General features: G+C 44.6%; 1 protein-coding gene across 1 annotated transcript; it reads left to right on the forward strand.

Annotated features, from left to right (window-relative positions):
* Positions 1–174: 174 nt before the first annotated feature.
* Positions 175–14,220, forward strand: MTRF1L (mitochondrial translation release factor 1 like; the record flags this gene model as incomplete). The annotated part of the gene is made up of 7 exons (XM_084261007.1): positions 175–472; positions 3,100–3,179; positions 4,360–4,543; positions 10,148–10,311; positions 11,243–11,360; positions 13,143–13,279; positions 13,771–14,220. 7 exons carry the CDS (start codon positions 175–177, stop codon positions 13,984–13,986), a joined length of 1,197 nt encoding a protein of 398 aa, XP_084117133.1. The 3' UTR covers positions 13,987–14,220.
* Positions 14,221–21,497: the final 7,277 nt, after the last annotated feature.

Here is a 21,497-nt window from a genome sequence, read left to right on the forward strand (position 1 = left end):
AATCACAGCGCGTCTGCGCGAAACGAAGGGAGCCGAACCCCTTCGTCCGTTTCCGCCAAAGGAGCCCGGAAAATTTCCGGCTGCTCCCGGAATCAACGTCAGTTTTCTGCGGCAGCTTCCGGAAACACGGAAGAGAGGCGGCTGAGCGCGTTCGGGCGCCCCCGGCAGCCGAGGATGCGGCTGCTCGCGCGAGCTCTCCGCGCGGCGCGGCGCTGCCGGCCCGCCGTGCTGCCCTCCCAGCGCCTCCGCGCAGCGCCGGCCGCGGACAGGGCGGCGGGGACGTGCCCGCCGCAGCCGCGCCGCGGCCTGAGCGCCCGGCCCGGCTTAGACGAGCTGTTCGCCGCCTGCTCCTTTCGGCGCCTGCTGGAGGCACGGGGCGGGCAAGGGGCGGGAACGGAGCTGGCGGCGCGGATCCAGAGGCTGCGCGACAAGGAGCAGGAGCTGCGCGACACGCGGGAGCTGGCGCGGCAAGGTGCAGGGTGGCGCGGGCCCTGAGGGGCGGGGGCGACGCGCCCGTGGCGCCGCCGGAACGAAGCGGGGTGGGGAGCGATTTGCATATGCCGACGCGATTGGGTGAGCGCCGCGAGGGGGCGGTGACGGGAGCGCGGGGGGAGGCGGGGGAGGAGCTGTCGGCTGGGGCGGTCTCCTCCTGGCGGAAGCAAGCGCGTCCTGAGCAGAGGTCAAGGCGGTGCTCAGGACCAGGCTGGATGGGGCTTTGGGCGCCCTGGTCTGGTTGGAGGGTGCCTCTGCCGCGGGTGGAAGGGGCCTCGATCTCAAACATATTTACAGACTGGGAGAAGAGCTCCTTGAGAGTAGCCCTGCTGAGAAGGACGTGGGGATTGTGGTGGATGAGAAACTTAACACGAGCCAGCAGTGTGCTCTTGCAGCAAATAGGGCCAATGGTATCCTGGGCTCCATCAGGAGAGGAGTGGCCAGCAGGGACAGGGAGGTGATGGTCCCTCTCTACTCTGCCCTCGTGAGGCCCTATCGGGAGTCCTGTGTCCAGAGAAAGATGTAGAATTGTTGAAGAGGGTTCAGAGGAGCCACAAAGATGATTAGAGGGCTGGAGCACCTGCCCTACAAAGAGAGGCTGAGGGAACTGGGCTTGTTCAGCCTGGAGAAGAGAAGGCTGCGGGGGGACCTCATTGCAGCCTTCCAGTCCCTGAAGGGAACATACAAACAGGAGGGGAATCAACTTTTTAAAAAGGCAGACAATGGCAGGACAAGGGGGAATGGATTAAAGCTAAAGGAAGGAAGTTTTAAATTGGATATTATTGGGAAGATTTTTACAGAGAGAGTGGTGAGGTGCTGGAACAGGCTGCCCAGAGGGGTGGTGGATCCCCTCGTCCCTGGAGGTGTTCAAGGCCAGGTTGGATGGGGCCCTGGCAACCTTGTGTAGATCCAAGCCTGGAGGTTGGTGGCCCTGTCTGTGGCAGGGTGGTTGGAGCTCTATGATCCTTGGGGTCCCTTCCAACCCAGACCATTCTATGATTCTATGATTTTGTGATTGCATCTTAAAAGTATGCAGCCACTTTTAATTGTTGTTTTAGATTATTTCTTAATTGCATTGGTGGTTTGAATTAGATTTGTAACTCCTTAGTTCTTATCCTTCCTTCCGTTGACTGTAATGACTAGCCCTTGATCAGTCAGTAGTTACCGTAAAGAAATGTGGAGATGACTGAGTTTACATGTTTAAATCAGACAGTCAACCTGGCATGCTCTTAGCCTGCTGTGGGTAAAGCATCCTTGTTTAAACCAATTTATGCATTGTTATCTTTTAATTTTCTCCTTACGGAGGTGATGAGATGGGATGTTAATTTGCCAATATTAATTGTAGAGTAAAAATCTTTCATTTAAAATTGTTCTGGTGACTAAAAGCAGTTACAGTGATGAAAAGATATGACTTTATTGTAAGCATGCACCTTCCACTTCAGCTCAATGCATTTAAAAGCTTGCAATACACAGAAAAAGAGTCTAGCATCTTCTTTTTTCTTTTCTTTTCTTCTCTTGCTATGGACTGTGCAGTTATGCATCCCTGTGCCTGCCCCAGTTCCTTTTCTTTCATTGTGTGTACTATTTTTTTCCTTTTTTGCAGTAATATTTTTTTCCTTCTGTATGAGTGAGGTGAATTGGTGTGGGTCAGAGGCTACTGGGGTATTTTTACTTTTTTTTTTCTCTGTACAGTTTGATATTGATCAGGGAAAAAAAAAGGAACATTTTCTGTACTACAGTTTTGATGCATTAAAAAAAAGACTTAATTGTAAAGCATTGGTGTTGATCAGTCAAGTAAAATTTTAAAATTACAATTTCCTCTTACTATGCAAGAGTGCCTCCATGCCTTTTTTTTTTAGTGATGAGTTAGAAGATGTGCAGCTATTCTGGAATAAACTGACGTGGATAAAACACCTGAAGTTACCATTCTACTGACTTGGAAGTTTTGCATGCAATGGTAGGGGTAATAGTCCTTTTGATGAAGAATGCCAATTGTGGGGCTCGCATGCTCTTCAAATCCTTGATGTTCCTGTCATATTGAAATAAAGAAAGTAATTTCTTAGAATTGCAGAATGAGAAGGGACCTCTGGAGATCATCCAGTCCAACCCCCTGCAGGGTCATCTACAAAGGGTCACTCAGGGTTCTGTTCAGTTGGGGTTTGAGTATCTTGAGGGATGGATGCTCCACAACCTCTCTGGGCAACCTGAGATGGTGTTGACCACCAGCACAGCACAGTTGGTTGGGGTTTTGTTGGTGTTGTGTTGGGGTATTTTTTTCGGGAGGGTTCTTTTAGTGTTTAAGTAGAACTGTTTTTATTTCAGATTTTCCCATGTCACACCTGAACAACATAGGAATAAACCCCTCTTTATTTGTGTATCTTCATTACCTATGATATTATTAATCTCCTTTTCTGACAGGGTTAGTGCATTGGGGTTTTTTGCATGGTGATTGTTGTGGGCTGGTTTGCTTTTGGTGGCTTTGTGGTGGGTTTTGTTTGTTTGGGGTTTTTTTAGAGTAAGTTCGTGATGTGGTTGGTGTTATTTTGAGGGTTTTCTGAGAGTGACACTGATATAAGTCTGAAGATTAACCATACTCAAATATTCCAGATAAGAGTGAAGATTTCCAGAAGCTTGCAGAAGGGGAAATCGCCTCCTGTGAAGAGGAGATAGCTGAACTGAAACACCAGGTTAGATCGCCTTTTAAAGCCTCTGTTTCCTTGCTATTCTTGAATTAACCAGGCCAAATTGTCCTCTCATCAAAGTAAGATGTATCCAATATGCTGTTCTCCTTCTCCCCTCCCTGCCAACCATACTCCTCAGCTAGTGTCTGTTGTCTAAGGAGAATGAAAAAGGCAGGTGGTATAGAGACAGCCTGTAAGTGTATGCCTGCTTGTATCTGAAGTTGTTTGCATGGATACATCTTTATAAGTAGACCCTGTACTTTGTCTTGGTTGAGTGTACCTATATGTATGTCCAGCTTTTTTTTTTTTTTTTGTCTATTTGAAACATTGTATTTGTGTAGGATCACACACACTAGTGGTTTTGGGGGAGGAAAATAAAATTAGTACCATGTACCTGCTCTAGGCTGCTACTTTATATAGGTTCTACATAGTATCTGTTGTTTAACCTAGAAATAACCATCTTTACGTAAATAAACTGTTACATATTCTTAATGTTACCGGTGAAGTAGAAACTGGTATGGTCACATTCATTCCTTGAACAGCAGTACAACAATCACTTTATAAATATTTCTGGAAATACTTGTGATTTTGCCAAAAGAAGTTGTTTGTCTGTGGAAACAAACATCACCTAATGCTAGTAAAGGAAGATGATGCCGAAAAATTGTAATACAGTTTTTTGGTTCTAGTGTGTGTGTCTCCTACAGATCAATATAAGGCTTTTTAAGTAAATAAACGAATAATACAGCTAAGATGTTGTTGAAGGACTGTCCTCCTGAATGTCCGTGCCTTCCTAGCTCTGCAGTTTGAGACGATGCTAAAAGGGCATCTGGTGGGGAGGGAGACGCCCAGTTGTCTGGAAACTGGAGTGTCCCCTATGGTGTCCAAAAGTTGTGCTCATGATGGATGAAAACTTCTGTGAAGTTTTCTAGGTCCCAAGAGAGACCTGTGTGCCTACTATTACTGAACAGACACAGGGAGCCTTCTGGCAACGCAGCACCCCCCACCCTGACCCCAACCTCATCCTCACTGGTGCCTCCTCTCTGCGAGAGGCACAAGAAGCCTCTCCTCTGGGCAGTCAGTGAGTTAGTGTGGGGAAGACAGCCTAGATCCACGTTTTTTGTGTCCGGCATTTTATACTATCTCAGTGTCAGAGGAAAGTCTTAGCTGGGTGTTTTTGTATTCACAGATAGTGTTGCTTTTGATTCCTTCAGAAGAAACAGATGAGAGTGATCTTGTCATGGAAGTAACTGCTGGAGTTGGAGGGCAGGAAGCCATGCTATTCACCTCGGAGATGTTTGATATGTATCAACGATATGCTGCCTATAAAAAGTGGAAATTTGAAATATTAGAATACTTTCCCAGTGAAATAGGTCAGTAATAAAAATATTTTATCTTTGTAACTTTTTAATTTAAATTTAAACATTTGAATTTCCTGACTACAGGAAGCTAATTTTTACTAACTTAATTTTAGAAATGGAAGATTATTTGAGTGACTGAGTACTCTTTTCTTCAGCTTCTGTATTTGAGATTGAAATTCCATCTCAGAAGTACTATTAAAATACTGAAGTGCTAAAAAAACCACCCTTATCTTTTAGTAGTTTCAGAAAGTAGAAATGAAACTAAGCCCAGCAGAAGAAAATTCAGAAAGTGAAGCAGATAGATATGTGGCTTTACCTTTATTTTTTACCGATACAGATTACGTACTTTTATGTGAGGTTATGCTGTTCTGCTTAGTTACTTAGTGTTTCTGGTGTTTGTAGATCAGTTTGGTGACAGGTTGGAAGTCTGGTTATTATTTTGCATCCCTTGGCAGAGAGGGATTGGTATAATTAAAACTATTCTTTGAAGTTTAATCTAAAACATCTTGAATTTATCTGAAATAAGGTCATCCAAGGATTTATGTAAGGAAATGGGCTCTTTGGATATAGCTCATCTGTAACAGCTAATGGATGAGCAAGGTGGGGGAGATTTGAGAGGAAACTTGAGAGATCTAATTATTTATGGAAGTCTTCAACTGATTGCCTGTAGGGTTTTCGTTGAACAGCTTGATGCCAGTAAAAGGAGATATTTCTCCTATCTTCCCTCTGCCTGAACAGCCCTACCTTCCTTTCTTTGTCTTTTGCCTGTTTTGATGTCCTTTCACTTAAACCTGCAAAGACCACTTTTTAGGACTGGAACAGGATTTTTACCTAGTTAGTGTGTTAAGTCGGTTCAGATGAGCCTTAGAGCTAGCATAAGATAAGCAGCAATATGGGGCAGAATGCAAAGAGGTGTAAAACCTGGGTCTTCTGGTGATGATGAGCTGTGAACTCACTTCACTGCATCACATAGAACAGTGTCTTTGCGAAGATGGGTATTGGTAGGTTTACACAACAAACTGAGGCCCTGACGCATCTTGGTTAATTTTAGCTTAATCCAGTTAACTGTAAAGTTGTTTCAGGAAGATCAGGCTGCTGTCTCCATGCTGCTGCTGACTTTTTTACATTGGTATTTGTCATAAGGCATCTTCACAGACCCTGATAACAAAGTCAATCCAACTGAAAAATAGCACTGAAGGAAAGCAACCCAACACATTTTTCAGATAATCCAATGCAAAACAAGAGAAGAAATGCTAGTGAAGGCAGAAGTGTGTGGTTACTGGTAGTGGCAGTGAGAAACCCAGGACCTCTTGGCAGCCACAAGTTCAGTCAACTTAAGCCAAGTGTGAAACTGCAATCCGAAACATGCCCAACCAGTGGCAGGGTTTTGATTGACAGGTTGCTAGCCACGTTTCTCAGCAGGCCAGGTCTGCCAAGTCTGTTTCTGTTAACAGATCTGCAGGCTTCCTGTTACCCATGCTGTTGTGAGTAAAGCTAGCCCATTTTGCCTGCTTACGTGTTGCTGTGGAGGTAATGTATACATCACAGTGGGTACGGAAATGTAGATGGGCAATGTGCAGCTTGCTGCTTCTAGCTGGGATTGGTTGTGAAGCTTTACCTGTATTCATACTGTCATCAGTGGGGTTTTTTTCTCTTTTTTTTTTTTAGTGATACTTTGGACTTCATGATGGTTTCAAGTACCTTGATCCCTTTCTGTTTCAGTCATGTAGATATGCAGAAAAAAATAAGTATCCACAATTAAGCTTCTCATGTCAGTGAGCTACTTTCCCCTTTCAATGGAGGGCTTTCTGTCCCCTAAGGCTGTTCTTGTATAAGTACAGTTTTTGATTCACTGATAAATATTGAGGGATTAAAAGAAGGTTCGAAAATTAGACTCCATGGAAGAAATACAGATGGACATCACAAACTGGGAACTTGAAATTCTAGGTATAATTTTGACTTCTTGTCTGTATTCACGCTTCTTCACCTCTCAGATAGGCAGATACAATTCAACTTACTATGGATTTCACTTACACTTCTAGGTCCTTAGAATCTTTAATAGAATTTGATTCAAAAAACTTATGTTTGTAAAACGTCAAAAAATCTTTCTCTAGAGGTTTTAATGGGTGTCACTTTAAGTTGATGAAGGTGAACTCAGGTTTTCACAGCATCAAAGTCTCCTCTTTTTTTAATAGTCAAGAGGACATTTGAGAAACTGCACAGTTAAATGATGAAGGCAGGGAGACAAGAAGTATCTTCATGTTACAATGCAGCTTGTTGCTGAAAGCAGATAGTCCCCCACGCTTTGCCAGGAGCTGAGCCACTTCAGCCTTCAAAACCAACAGAAATCTATTAACATTAAAAAAAAAAAAAGAGGAAACATGGTAGAGGTTTGATAGGTGTGAACTAAATGGGGAAGAGTTTGGCTCTTCTGTAGTTCATATACCTGGGGGAGAGGAGGGTGACCTTCCCATTGACTCGCTGTGAGTTCACTGTGGAGTGAGCCCCAGCAGTCATATACAGCTTCACCTTCAGAGCACAGTTTCACAGTCAGCTTAAACAAGGGCTGCCCCACCTTCCAGCCAGCCCCGTGTTTCTTCGCTCCAGCACATTTTGAGGCCATGGTCTTAATTGGATCAATCCACTGATTTGCCTTAAAAACTCTGTTGTTGAGTAGTTGTAAGTAGGGTCTGACTCACAGTCCTGTGATTGGAAGGGCTCAGCAACACTTCTGTTGAAAGCTCAGTCCTCGGACAAGGAGCCCACGCCCTCAGAGGCATTCTCTTTAATGCCTTGAATGTCAGATTGAAGCAATAGGTTAATGTGGTATACAGCTAGCCATATTTTCTCTTTAAAGCTACTAGGTTTTAATGGATATATACTCACTTTAAACCCATTGTCTTTCTGAGGGCTTGCCTGTGCCCTGAAATGAATGTTTAGGAAGGTAGGATGTAAAATTAGGGAAACTGAAGAGAGCCCTAGCCTTTGTCAGCCTCTTGCAATGTATTTTCTGATCTTATGTGTGTGATTAAATATTATCAAAACTGAGGAGCTAGAAATACATTAAGAGGTGCAGGCTCTGGAGATGTCACTGAAAGACATGTTGGAATCCATTGGGTTACTGTGCAGAGTGAGCATGGAGTTAAGGATGCTTGCTGGTGCTGCTAGCCTCTTGCATCCCATCCACACTCCATTCCTAAGGACTGCAAGGTCCTACATTAAAACATCGCACTCCCTCATTTCAGAGAGCTCCTGGACTTGGCTGAAATCTGTCTGTGAGCATGTGTGAACAAGGTGAATGTTAAACAAAGCTGCAGTTAACAGTTGGTTTCAGTCCGCTCTTAACTGACTTTTATTGACCTACCCCAAAGGATGCCCCTGTCCAAAAATAGTAGGTTCAAGATTTAGTGTGCATGTTAAAGCACAAACCCACATGTCATTATTAATCTGCTGGTGCTTGCCCTGTAGCGGCAGGTGGAGACACAGGTACAGGGCTTTTTCTCAGTCTGGGTATAAGATGCCAGGTAAAAACCAAGTGCCAACTCATGCAGAAAACAAGTGCCTTGTTCCACACATGTTGGCTTTCAGGATAGAGAGGGACATGTGAATTGAAAGGGACTAGTTAGTAAGAGCTAGCTGTGTTTCACAGGTCTGCGGCACGTCTGCCAGGGTAAAAAGCTTTTTGAAATTTCATTTGATTTTGCTGCATTTTTATTAAAGCTGTGTTGGTGATAGTTGAAGTAGTATGAATAAATAACCTGTCTTTTGAACCAGCCTCTTGATAGGCTCACGCTAAGCCCCACAGTGCCAAAGACACAGTTACCACTACAGACTTAAACTCTCCTGAACGTCGCGCAGCTGTGGCTGCAGCTCAGATAGGCTGTACCTGTGGGGTATACATTAATGCCAGCAGAAGTGGGGGGAAACAAGACAGAACATTAGCTTTTGAAATGTGCTGCTTATCACATAATTAATACTTGCCAGTAGTGCTGTAGCCTTGTGGACATTCACATTATTCTTACTCCTGATGTAGCATGGCTTCTTCCTGTGCAGAGGTTGCTTATGACTTATTTGTTGGTACTTGCTTTTATTTGTAAAGGAGTAAGTAAGTTTTATTACTCAAACTAAAATAATTACCATAGTTATATAAGATTCTTCCAGAGTAAAGGAAAATCTTTTGTTCATATGAATAGTGTTTGCATGTCAGTAGAAAGATTTCACACTACTTGTTAGAATGAAACTTACTGACCTAAACTAAAGATTTTGACAGATACTCTTGTTAAACTGCGTGCTTTATGGTCAGATTTGTTCTCAGCATGACAGATTTATCTTACAGAATTGATAGATAATGGCTATAAAAAATGGCAGTGAAGCGCTAGGTTTGTTGAGCAGCACATTTAAGACAGAGTGATACAGATTTATTTCTACAAGTAGGAGAAATATTTTAGAAGTCAGAAGGACAAAAATGAGATGAAAGAGAAAGGAAGAGGCAGTTCAGGCTGCTGTCCACAAACGTGACAGTAAAAGGAAATGCATGTTAGTAAAGTAATGAGGGAATGTTAAATTTCTGTAGATTAAAAAAAAACATTTGCAAACCTTCTCCATGGAGGTGAAAATCCTGGCCTGTGTTCTGGCTGGTATTTTTTTTTTCCTGTGATGAAGGGTATTTTCAGATTCTACATTGGTTTTGTTTTGCTTCTTTTAAAAAGCTGTTATCTTGTCCCTATGGTTGATTTCTTTAGTCTAAAGGTAGTCTAAAACAAAATAAAAACTGAGAAGTACATGTGCCTCTTCATCAGCTGTGTTTTCATGTTGCAAGACTTCAACAGCAATACTCTTTTGAGGCTGCCTATAATCATTCCCTTGACAAGCCATCCACTGTGCAATGAATGGGACCTGGGAACTGAGATGGATTAAAAACCAAAACAAGTGAAAAATTACATGAATTTATAGTGCCACCACTTCTCTGATCCTTCAAACCATCATACAGCCACAACTGAAGGGTTTGCACACAAAGCAAACAAGGAAGGGCAAGCATGCCACAAACTAGTGTTCCATATTGCAGCAAGCTCTTCCTGTCACAAAACCGTGATTGTACTGGAGTTTATTCCCAAGTTCCAGGCTGTTCAGTGATTTCTTTTTTTAGTACAACACTAGTTTTTAGCACATTGCTAAGCAGTTGGGTTGTTTCGTTGTTTTTTTTTTTTCCCCATTGAATGATAACCTAACTAATGATAAAAAAAATCAATATAGTTTCTGAAGGCAGCTTTCAAAATGTGATCTTTATATAAACTTACTACTGCTGTTGGAGTACTGCTGTGGCTTATGATTATCTATGAACCATGTACTCACACAATCTTTTTATATATATAAAAAAAATGGACTCTAGGAATTTGATGGTCCGTTCCTTGAAATAACATGTGAGTGTGTATGCCTGGCTTTGGTTAAGACTTTTCTTGCGTTTTTCATATAGTTCTGCCAAAGTATTTACATGGTAAATTCATAATTTTAAAAAAACAGATTACAGTGATGTCTAACTACACAGTCTGAAATATAAAAAGGTAGTACCAAGAGCTTTTCTTACACCTTTACAACTGTTCCTCTCCTGTTTTTAAGGTGGCCTAAGACATGCAGTTGCCAGTATAGCAGGTTTTGAGGCTTACAAGTACATGAAATTTGAAGGAGGAGTGCATCGTGTTCAGCGGGTGCCAAAGACAGAAAAACAAGGACGCATCCACACCAGCACAATGACTGTTGCAATATTACCCCAACCCACTGAGGTAATGTTTGTCTTTTAGTGGAAAAACTTTACCATAAACAGTGTTTTTACATGCTGTATTGCTGATACCCAAGTGTTTCCTGTCTCTCTTATTATTCTTTTAATGATTTTTTTTTTTAACTTAGTTAAACTCATACGTGTTGGTTTATTTTACTTTTTGTCTGTAGGGGCAAAATAAAGAATTTCTGGATTTTCTCATAATCCTCATTGTAGGAAAGTGACTGGCAGTTTACTTCACTGTAATTTGAAAATTCACTGTGGCTGTATCTTGCATGTTTTGTGGAAACCTGTACTTTTTTATACAAAGTAACAAAAGACTGAATTAGTTTACAGAGTTCATAGAGATTTCTTCTAGCGCCTCCCATCCAGCATTTTCGTAGTGTCTTCATTTTCCCCTTCCAAAGTGTACAGGTGACAATTCATTCTCACCAGGTTTACTTGGTTAAAAACAACTGGCTAAGAATTAAAGCTTTATTTTAATCTTTGTTTCATGTTGACCTGGCAGATTTTCAAAGATGCTGCCCCTTTCTCCCAGAGACCATTGCCCCATGACAGAGCCAGCCATGGGAATACATTCCATTTTATCTAAAAGCCATTTGATAAAGTTAAGATATTGGCTGACACTTGACACTGCTGGAAGAGGGTTTGGAGCTTTGAGAGGAGGGGAATGATTAGTGCTAAGGGATGGTTATGCTGTAAGCTAATTTTTCTTTGATTTCTTGGCTTCCATCGTGTCACGTTCCAATCTGGCTATGAGGATTTGTTAATGCGTTTGCAGAGGGGTTGAGGGCTACCACTCATAAATCTTAAAAAGTTTGATCTTGCCTGAATGTGCCTTCTAAAATAAACCAACTGCACGTATTTGACATCTATCTAGAGAGGATCAACAGAAATATGTTCTCTTTTTTTCTTTTTTCTGTCTCCCATGACAGATGAGGCTGCAAATTAATCCAAAAGATCTACGGATAGAAACGAAGCGAGCTAGTGGAGCTGGGGGCCAGCATGTCAATACAACAGACAGTGCTGTACGGATAGTTCATATTCCAACAGGTGCTTCATCTTTTCCTTTGTATTAGATCTACAGTGCAAAACTGCTGTCAGAGTTTCTTTTGAAATGAGGGATTTGTTTTCAAACCTGGACAACAGTAGACCAGAGTTTTCTTACAGTATTCTTGTGTGTTTAGAGTGCTCTACATGCACCATTTTGTGCCCCCTCCAGTGTGTAACAGGGAAGACTGGTAGCTTCAGTAGGTAAGCCATCCATTCTGCCATTAACCATGACACAATGGTTAAAAGCATCCCAGTCAGTTTCCATCAAAAAGTTCTATTTAAGCTTTCAAATAATGAAAAATAAACTTTAAAACAGAGTAGGCTAAAATCTGATGATTTGCCTTTTCTTGACTAGTCTCTGAAAGAGTGTTTGCGCTATTTCCATTCTCAAATGCTGCTTTTAATTGCTGAGTGTTCTCAGGAAGCCAGCTGCTGTTTGTCTGCGGGCTCCTTTTCCCTAGATTACACGTGTAATTAGGAGGCCAGACCCTAGGGATCAGATTAGGAAGCGTAGGAGGGGTAAGATACACCCTCAAATGCTACCTGATTTTAGCTATCATACGGCTTTTTTATTGCCATTCCTAAGCTTTTTATTTCCCTTTGAGCAATCCCCAACAGCTGCTTTGACTTTCATTGCTTTTTAGCTTTTCCTCTTCACCACCACAGGCATTAATCAGGCTTTACAGCCTCAGGGTAATCCTGAATGCTCTTTATCTTCACGTATCCAGATTTTTTGCCACCCATTTCTTCATATTTATTGAACCCATTAATCCGTTCCACATTTGTTGCATCACCTCAGTAAAGCAGAAGGTAAACAGTGGAGAGGATAGAATTCTGTGCAAGATGTGGTGACAAGAAGGTACTCTGGATTCAAAAAGTTCTGGAGTGCCTGCGTGCTTGGGGAAAAAAAAAAACCCAACCACAAATTAAATTCAGTAAATTTCGTTAGTTTTTGCTGACAGCAGTTATTAGTGTACATTATAGAAACCTGAAAATGTATTGCAGTTTTTTGTGGTTTTGCACTAGAGGTGGTTCATAGGGTATCTCATCACCTGACTTTTTCCTATTCCACCTTTCCCTCCTTCATTCCTCTTGATGTCTCTTCCTTAGCAGTTGTCCTGTTACTTCTATTTCTCTCATATCTCTGTTTATAAACCTTCATTGTGACACAAAAAGTTGTTAGCAAACAAGTCTTTTATAAAGTAATACTATGTAACCTTATAAAAACATACTGTCATCGTATCAGTTATTTAAAATAAATCCAAATAACAGCTTGTGCTGTTGTCTTCTGGTATTTCTTCTCCCTATTCCTTTCTTAGGCTGTTCACTTTTCCTCTTGAATTGTATGGTTTGGGGATAGAAACCACACCTTTTTTAATAAAAAGAAATCAGTGCCCACTTTTGTGTATCCTGATCATATTTTATATATTCTGTCATGTATTTTACTGCATCTTAAATCCTAAATTTCACGGAACTGCAGCCAAAAGCATTAAAGGTGTTTTCTGTTATGTCGGTTCACATTATGTGTCTTTTATTTCATTATCTACCTGTTGTCCAACATAGCAAATTAAATTTCTTGTCTTGTACACTTGCACAGCTCAGCCTGCTCTTCTCTCCCAAAACATAGGATTAGATGCTAATAAGCCTGGGCTTTTATATCCCCAGTCCAAAATATCTATTGAATAAAGATATGTCTTATTGTAACATAATGAAAACCTAGAAATTGCAAAACCCTTCTAGTATGCTACTGATAAGTGTTAAATGTCATGGTATTTTTGGCAGGGATTGTGTCTGAATGTCAGCAAGAAAGATCTCAAATTAGAAACAAAGAGAAGGCTATGCAAATGCTGTGTGCTAAACTGTACGAAGCCAAACTGGAAGAAGAAACCAAAAAGAGAAACAGCGTTCGAAAAATTCAAGTAAGTTTCGCTCAGAAAAGACATAATTCTCTACGAGCACACGCTCCTGGGGTAACTCCTGTAGTGATATGCAAATAGTAAATGGAAATACAGGGGAACAGGAGTGCAGGGAGGAATTACACAAGGCAAAAATATTCCATGCTACTTAAGCAAAGGTCATATATTAGTCAGGCTTAAAATGTCAGTAATATGTAAATTCTAGAGATCTAAACAGGATTAGAGCATGAATAACCAGAACACTGTTAGAAAAAGACAGAGTAAAATTGTTCTTCTGTATGTATGGGAACAATTACTGCAACTACTGAACACGTATTCACTATATACATATTCTATGATTCTATATAACATAAGTATAAATATATTATAAAATAATATAAGTATTTTGGATAATTGTGGGAGGAAGAGAAAGCTTTAGCTTTAGATGCTTAATCAATATTTCATCCTTTTTATAAAAAGGTGATGATAATAAACTGATTCTACTTCTTTGATAGATTGGGACTAAAGGAAGATCAGAGAAGATCAGAACATACAACTTTCCACAGGACCGGATTACTGATCACAGGATAAGCAGATCAGTGCATCACATTGAGTGTTTCATGTTAGGGGAAGAAATGCTAGATGAAATGATACAGACTCTAAGAGAATATGCTGATTATGAATCTTTAATGGAAATTATTTCAGAAAATGAAAAAAGGAATCTATCTTGAACATTGCTCTTTGTCACTTCGTTACAACAGATGACATTTGCAGACATTTTTCTGCAAAGGAGCTCTTGGGAGCATGACCCAGAAAATGCAACTGCTTTTCAGATCATGAAAGACACCACAACTTGTTTCCTCATGACTGATAAATAGTTTTCTTACTTGCTGAGTAAAAGACAGTATTACCTTCCTCTGAGACACTATTGCTGCAGCAGTCCGCTTAAAAAGTAAATTTGACTGGCCAAGAAGTAACTGCAGTTTGTAACTCTCTCCACTGAGAAGATACCAATACACCACTCTCAAAAGGTATGCTTTAAAACAATGAGCTATTTCTAGTTCCAGTTTTCATTTGAACAATAGTTTAAATGTCAGTACAGTGTCCAGTAGTTTATTTGAGAGAAAAAATTCCTGGGTTTTTTGAGTGATAGGAAGAAAGTGATAAAAAAATGACCCCAGTACTAATCTGCATATCAATTTCACATGGCATGGGAGAAGGAGTCAAAGAGTATCTCTTTTGTGCTTTCATGGCCCTTAATAATTGTTTAAGAATATCCCTTGTTAAAAATGGAAAAAAGCTAAGGAAGCCAAGTGACAAATTACGTGAGTTGTTTCTGAAAAGAATATTTCTCGAGTCAAAAGCAAAAGGAATCATTACACTATTGTTTGATATTTCGGTCTCCATTTCACTTCAGTTTCTCCTTTATTTTTTTAATTGGCTCTCCAGGTTATTGATTTTTCTAAAGGTTACACAGTATAAACAGCATCTTATGGCTTTCTTTATTTACCACCATCTTAAAACATTTGTTCTGCAAAAGCAAATTAAAACTTCTGCCTTTCTAACCTGCTGATATATGTGCACGTTAACCTTTACTGTAGACTAGATTTTACAATCCCAAATACGTATAAAAACCTGCAGCTTCCATGCCACATTATCGTAGAATCATAGAGTCATAGAATTGTAGGGGCTGGAAGGGACCTCGAGAGATCATCAGGTCCGACCCCCCTGCCAAAGCAGCTCCCTAGGACATATCACTCAGATAGGCATCCAGACAGGTTTTGAATATCTCCAGAGATGGAGACTCCACCACCTCCCTGGGCAGCCTGTCCCAGGGCTCTGTCACCCTCACTGTGAAAAAGTTCTTCCGCATGTTGGTGCGGAACTTCCTGTGCTCCAACTTGCAGCCATTGCCCCTTGTCCTGTCTCCATAGACCACTGAAAAGGGGCTGGCGGATTCCCCCTGCATCCCCTGCTTCAGATAATTATAAACTTTAATTAGGTCCCCCCTTAGTCTTCTCTTCTCAAGACTGAACAGTCCCAACTTACTCAGCCTTTCCTCACAGGGGAGATGCTCCAGGCCCTTAATCCTCTTCGTAGCCCTTCCTTGGACTGTCTCCAGGAGATCCCTGTCCTGTTTATACCAAGGAGCCCAGAACTGGACACAATACTCCAGGTGGGGCCTGACCAGGGCAGAGTAGAGATGGAGGATCACCTCCTTTGACCTGCTGGCTACACTCCTCTGGATGCACCCCAGGATCCCATTGGCTCTCTTAGCCACTGAGGCACACTGCTGGCTCATGGTCAACCTGTCATCAACCAGGACCCCCAGGTCCTTCTCCACTGAGCTCTTCTCCAGCAGGGCATCCCCCAGCCTGTCCTAGAAACGGTTGTTCCCTCCCAGGTGCAAGACTTTACACTTAACTTCATCCGGTTTCTTACTGCCCAGCTCTCCAGCCTGTCCCGGTCTCTCTGGATGGCAGAGCAGTGTTCCTGCGTGTCAGCCACTCCTCCCAGCTTTGTATCATCGGATACTTGCTGAGGGTGGATGCTATTCCCTCATCAAGGTCGTCAGTGAAGATATTAAACAGGACTGGACCCAACACCGAGCCCTGGGGAACACCGCTAGTAACAGGCCTCCAGTCAGATTCTGCTCCACAAATCACAACCCTCTGGGCTCGGTCCGACAGCCAATTCTCAACACACCTCACTGTCCACTCATCTATCCCATGCTTTCTCAGCTTTGCTATCAGGGTGTCATGGGAGACAGTATCAAAGACCTTGCTGAAGTCAAGGTGGATGACATCCACTGCTCTCCCTCCATCTACCCAGCCTGTCATGAGATCGTAGAAGGCTATGAGATTGGTCAAGCACGATTTCCCCTTGGTGAATCCATGCTGACTACTCCTCAAGACCTTCTTCTCTTCCAATTGCTTGGAGATGGCGTCCAGAACAAGCTGTTCCATTACCTTTCCTGGGACAGAGGTGAGGCTGACTGGGCTATAGTTACTAGGTTCCTCCTTCTTGCCCTTTTCAAAGACTGGAGTGACATTGGCTATCCTCCAGTCTTCAGGCACTTCTGTCCTCCAAGACCTGTTGAGAGCGGCTCAGCAATCACCTCTGCCAGCTCCCTCAGCACACGTGGATGAAACCCATCAGGGCCCATGGATTTGTGTGCATTAATCTCCTGGACCTCCTCTACCTCAACCAGAGGGAAATTCTTCATTTCCCAAACACTCCTACTTTCACCCAGTGTCTGTGGGTCCTGGGGGGCCTTTGAAGTGAAGACCAAAGCAAAGGTGGCATTCAGTATCTCCGCCTTCTCAGCATCCCCCGTTACCAGGACACCCTCCTCATTCAGCAAGGGACCTACATTATCCCTGGTCATCCTCTTACTATTCACGTATCTAAAAACCCCCTTTTTATTATCCTTTATGTCCCTTGCCAGCTTCATTTCCAAGAGGGCTTTAGCCATCCTAGTTGCATCCCTACAGGCCCTGACCACATTCCCGTATTCTCCCCAGGTGCTCAGACCCTTTTTCCATAATTCATACATCTTCTGCTTCTCTTTGAGTTTACTCAATAGCTCTGTGTTCATCCACACAGGTCTTCTGCCTCTCTTTCCCGATTTCTTGCTCAAAGGGATGCATCGTTCCTGTGCTTGGAAGAAGCACTGTTTGAATATTAGCCAGCTCTCACAGGCTCCCATTCCTTCAAACAGCGTGGCCCACGGGATAGCCCCTGTTAAGTAGCGGAGGAGATCAAAGTTAGCTCTTCCAAAATTCAGGGTAGCTATCCTACTTTTTGGCTTGCTTCTTCCACCCAGGATCTTGAACTCAACCATTTCATGGTCGCTTTGTCCTAAGCTGTCCCCGACCTTCACTTCCCTAACGAGCCCGTCCTTGTTAGTGAAAACAAGGTCCAGCACCCGCCCTCCCCTTGTAGGCTCCTGCACCATCTGTAGCAAGAAATTGTCTTCAGCATTATGCAGAAATTGTCTGGACTGCATACGACTGGCCGTGTTGCTTGCCCAACAGATATCTGGATAGTTGAAGTCCCCCATAAGGATCAGTGCCTGGGATCTTGAGGCTACTTCTAACTGCTTATAGTACGCGCTATCAGCCTGCTCCTCTTGATCAGGGGGCCTATAGCACACTCCCACAACAATGTCACCCATACCAGTTTGCCCCTTGATTTTAACCCACAAGCACTCGACGGATGGTTCATCCTTCCCCAAGTGGAGCTCAGTACATTCTAGGTGCTCTCTCACATAAAGAGCAACTCCTCCACCTCGCCTCCCTAGCCTGTCTTTCCTAAAAAGCACGTAGCCATCCATGACAGCGTGCCAGTTGTCCAGGTTGTCCCACCACGTCTCTGTGATTGCAATGAGATCGTGGCCCTGCGACCGCACCAAGATCTCTAGTTCTTCTTGTTTGTTCCCCATGCTACGTGCATTCGTGTAAAGGCATTTTAGTGGGGCAGCAGATGTAGGTACCCTCAACAGCCCACAGCGAGATTTCTGACAGGGGACTGGCAAAAGTGGCTCCACTGAGGAGTACTCAGGGCAATCCACAGAATTTTCCCTACTCTCACATGGAAAAACGTCCCCAAGTCCACCACTGTGCTGTTGGTATTTACCTTTTTCCACCATCAACTCCCGTTGTGACTCCCGAAGCCTAACCCCAGCAGCCTTCTTAATATCCCCTTCCCCCTTCCTAACTAGTTTAAAGCTCCCACTGTATCTATGTATGTGTGTGTACACACACATAATGCATTAGAAATATAAATACCCGTAAATAAGAAGTTGGAACCTAAAGGAAAAATGTTACCATAAACACAGGGGTATTTACTTTCAGACTTCTAATTGAAACTGTTGTAAGAAATTATCATGCGAACATAGTTCACTATAGATATCTTATTTGCATCTGTAAGCATGCACATAACAACATAAGCATAACATATTTTTATCATTTTCTTCCAACCACTTGAACAAACATGCTTTATTTAAGTAGCTTATGTAAAAATCGACTGATTATTGTAAGTGTATCAACTTTTATTACACTTGAGACTGCGGTTTGAACCCCGGGCATGTAAAAAAACCACATAGAATCATTTAATATTTTTATCAGCTTGGTTTGCTAGGAAATATTGCATGATAACTAAACTTAAGTTCCAGATCTTTAATTAAAGATGCATACATTAACTTCTGATGCAGGAGTTGTCCATATGCATAAGGTGAGGCACATGTTTCCTGTTGGTGAGAGGCTTAGGCCTGGATTTACTACCAGATTTACAACTCCCAGAAAATAAAAATAAACATAGACGCATTTTGTCTATAAAATAATTTGGTATTGATTGGAGCAGAAACTAGGACTGAAGCCTTTATTCCTGCCAGGCCAGTACTGTAAGAAGCCCTCAGTGAACTTGTGACAGCCAGGCTCTCTTATACTGAGCAGTGGATGGGGTTTGCAATTCCTTCTCCCTTAACTTCACCTTCATATTCCTCCAAACATCCAAGGGCCATCAGCCAGGTCTAAACACTGGTTTCCTGCCTGAAACCTATGTTAAGCATTCAGGGCTTTGTCCTAGACTTTCCCTGACGCTCCAGTGGTGGCCTGGCAGGCCAGATCCTGCCTGGCACTTGCTGCACCCCCCTGTTGTCTGCCTCCTGAACATCACCACGTGTGTTGCAGCCTTGCAAGAAAAGCCAGGTGCCACACGGTTCTGGCAGGAGGCTGGCACCATCATACAAAGTGGACTTCACTCCAGGAGCAGTACCGCCTTGACTTGCCCTTGCAAACTTTACTGCATAAAGACCTTTAGTCCCTTCTTTGCTCCACGTTCATGTCGACACAAGGTCTGTCAGCTCACTGCGGAGCTGTGAGACGCTGGTTTTCGGGGGCAGTGGGGTCCCTGCACCCCTCCTCACTCTGCCATCTACTAGAAATACATTCTTTCCAGGGGAGGACCTCGGGTGTAAGGTCCTCCACGGTGCTTAACGAGTCCTTCCCCAGTGCAGGAGCTTTGCGCGCCCAGAGCGGGTGCTCCGCGCAGGGACGGTGGGAAGATCCACTCACAAAAGCAAAGGCGGATGGAGGCGGGCGCCGTGCAGCGCGCATCAGCCTCCTACCGCCGCGGTCTCTTGTTCGGTTAGGGAGACCATCGTGAGGCTGTCGGGGTGCCGGAGGAAGAGGAGGTCGGGAGGAGGGGGCGGACGGGCGGGAGTCGCTGCCGAGCCAGCCCTGCGCCGTGGCTCCCGCGCCCCTCCCGCTGCCCCGCGCGCGCCACCGCCCCACCACTCGCCTTGCTCCTCGCTGGCGAGGAGGGAAAATGTGAGTCGTACCTGCTCCGCCCGCCGCGCCTCCGATTGGCCCCCGCCCTCTGCCCTCCTCTCATTGGCCACGCCACCCCCTCCGGCGGCTCCTGATTGGCCGGCGCGGTTTTGGATACCAAATTCAAAGTTTTTAAAAGTACCCGGCAAAGGCAGCCGCGCATTTACTGCCCGCGGGCTGCGGCAGAGCACCCTGCAGGTGAGCGCGGGCGGCCGCCGCGGCGCGGGCTCTGTGGCAAAGGTGCTTAGGGCTGCCTAGGTGAGGGCTCTGGCAGAGCCCGTTAGGGGCAGTGGGACTCCGCGGTGAGGGCTCCGTGGCTGGGATGGTGAGGTCTGTCTCCGTACGTGGTGGTAGAAGCTGGGGTGGGGATGGGGCTACCAGTGCTGGCTGTGCTGCTGGGGGCAGCAAGCGGACCGGAGGCGGGATGCCCGGTCCCGCCGCCTTGCCTAGCCTTACCCCGCAGTTATCCCGCCGGCGGGACGGGACGGGATGGGATGGGGTCGGACGGGAGAGGCGGGATGGGATGGAGTGGGATGGAAGCATTTGGGCGGCCGCGTAGCGCCCCGATGCTGCCGCCGAGTCGCGTGTGGGGTGGGTGCCGCTGCCCGCCCCGCGTTAGTAGGGCCGGGTCCCGTTCGCGATCAGGAGCGCAACTCCCGCCGGCGGGCAGCAGCGGACGGGGAGGTGCCGCGCTCTCCCGCTCGCCGGGCCACGCCGCCGGAGGGGGCCATCTCCCTGGCGCGCTCCTGTTTCCCCCTTTACCACCATTTTTTGGGGGAATCCACCACCGCAGAGAAAAGGGGAGACCCCTGAATGGGCAGGGTACGGTTCCCGGGGGTCATGAGGCGCAGCGGGGCCGGGAGCCGGTCTACCTGCCGCCGACCCGGGCCATCTTGAGCGCTGGGCGGGAGCAGTCTGACAGTGCCTTGGGGGTTCGGGACTGAGCCCGCTCTGCTGGGTGGTCGGGACTGGCCCTAGCACCCCGGAATACCGGGGGGGAGCATTTCCCACTGCTGCAGGGTTTCAGCCCAAAATCTCCCCTGGTCCCTCGAGGCGCTCAAGCGAGGGGGGCAGGGGAGGGGGAGGCTCAGCGGGAGGGCTTCTATCTTTCCCCCAACTCACACTGTACAAAGCCATAAGCGCATTTGCTCCTTTCTTCCACCAAACGTAGCTACTAAGAAGGGCCTTCTTTAAACCCTTCACGAAATACATTTCTTAGAAAAATTTTTCTAAAACTGCTAGAAGTGCTTAAATCCCTTAAAATACCTGGTCAAATGAGGGAGTTTATTTTTCGTAGGGGTTGCAAAGCTTAATGAAAGCATATTTTCACCTTAGATTTAACACTTCAGAGATGGCTTCCTTCAGCCCTTGCCCATCCCCCACAATTGTTAATATAGATAGCACCACACTTCTTGCGGGGGAGGGGAAGGAAAAAGGGCAAAAGCGTTCAACTTCCCTATAATGTCTATTGACCTCTCATCCTCTTAAAATCCTGCTCATAAGTAACCTTTATTTCGAGTTGACCATTGTTTAAGGGCCGGTGCTTTCCGTTGGAATTTGCACATGCATGTGGGCATTCATGCTTTTCCCATGCCATCCAGCTGCCTCTTCTTTTAAAAATGCCACATACCTGGCTGCATCACCAACCTTGCCTCTGGCCTTGGATGGAAACTTCAGGCTGCTCTTGCCTGACTATACCCCTGCACCCTTCTGCTGTCACTCGTGGACCCTCTGCCACTGGTGTCCCTAACAAGGACTGTGAGCATCCTGAGTGTATTGCTGCATTTAGGGTAGGGAGTGGGGGGCATTGGTGTATCTAAAAGTAATCGATTCTGGTGGAATGGTGGCTAAGTAAATCACCCAGTCAGTTTTCTCACCCCAGTTACGTGCAGCATAAAGAACTAATTCTG

The sequence above is a fragment of the Gallinula chloropus genome, assembly GCF_964237585.1.
Source record: "Gallinula chloropus genome assembly, chromosome: 3".
NCBI classification, from domain to species: Eukaryota; Metazoa; Chordata; class Aves; order Gruiformes; family Rallidae; genus Gallinula; species Gallinula chloropus.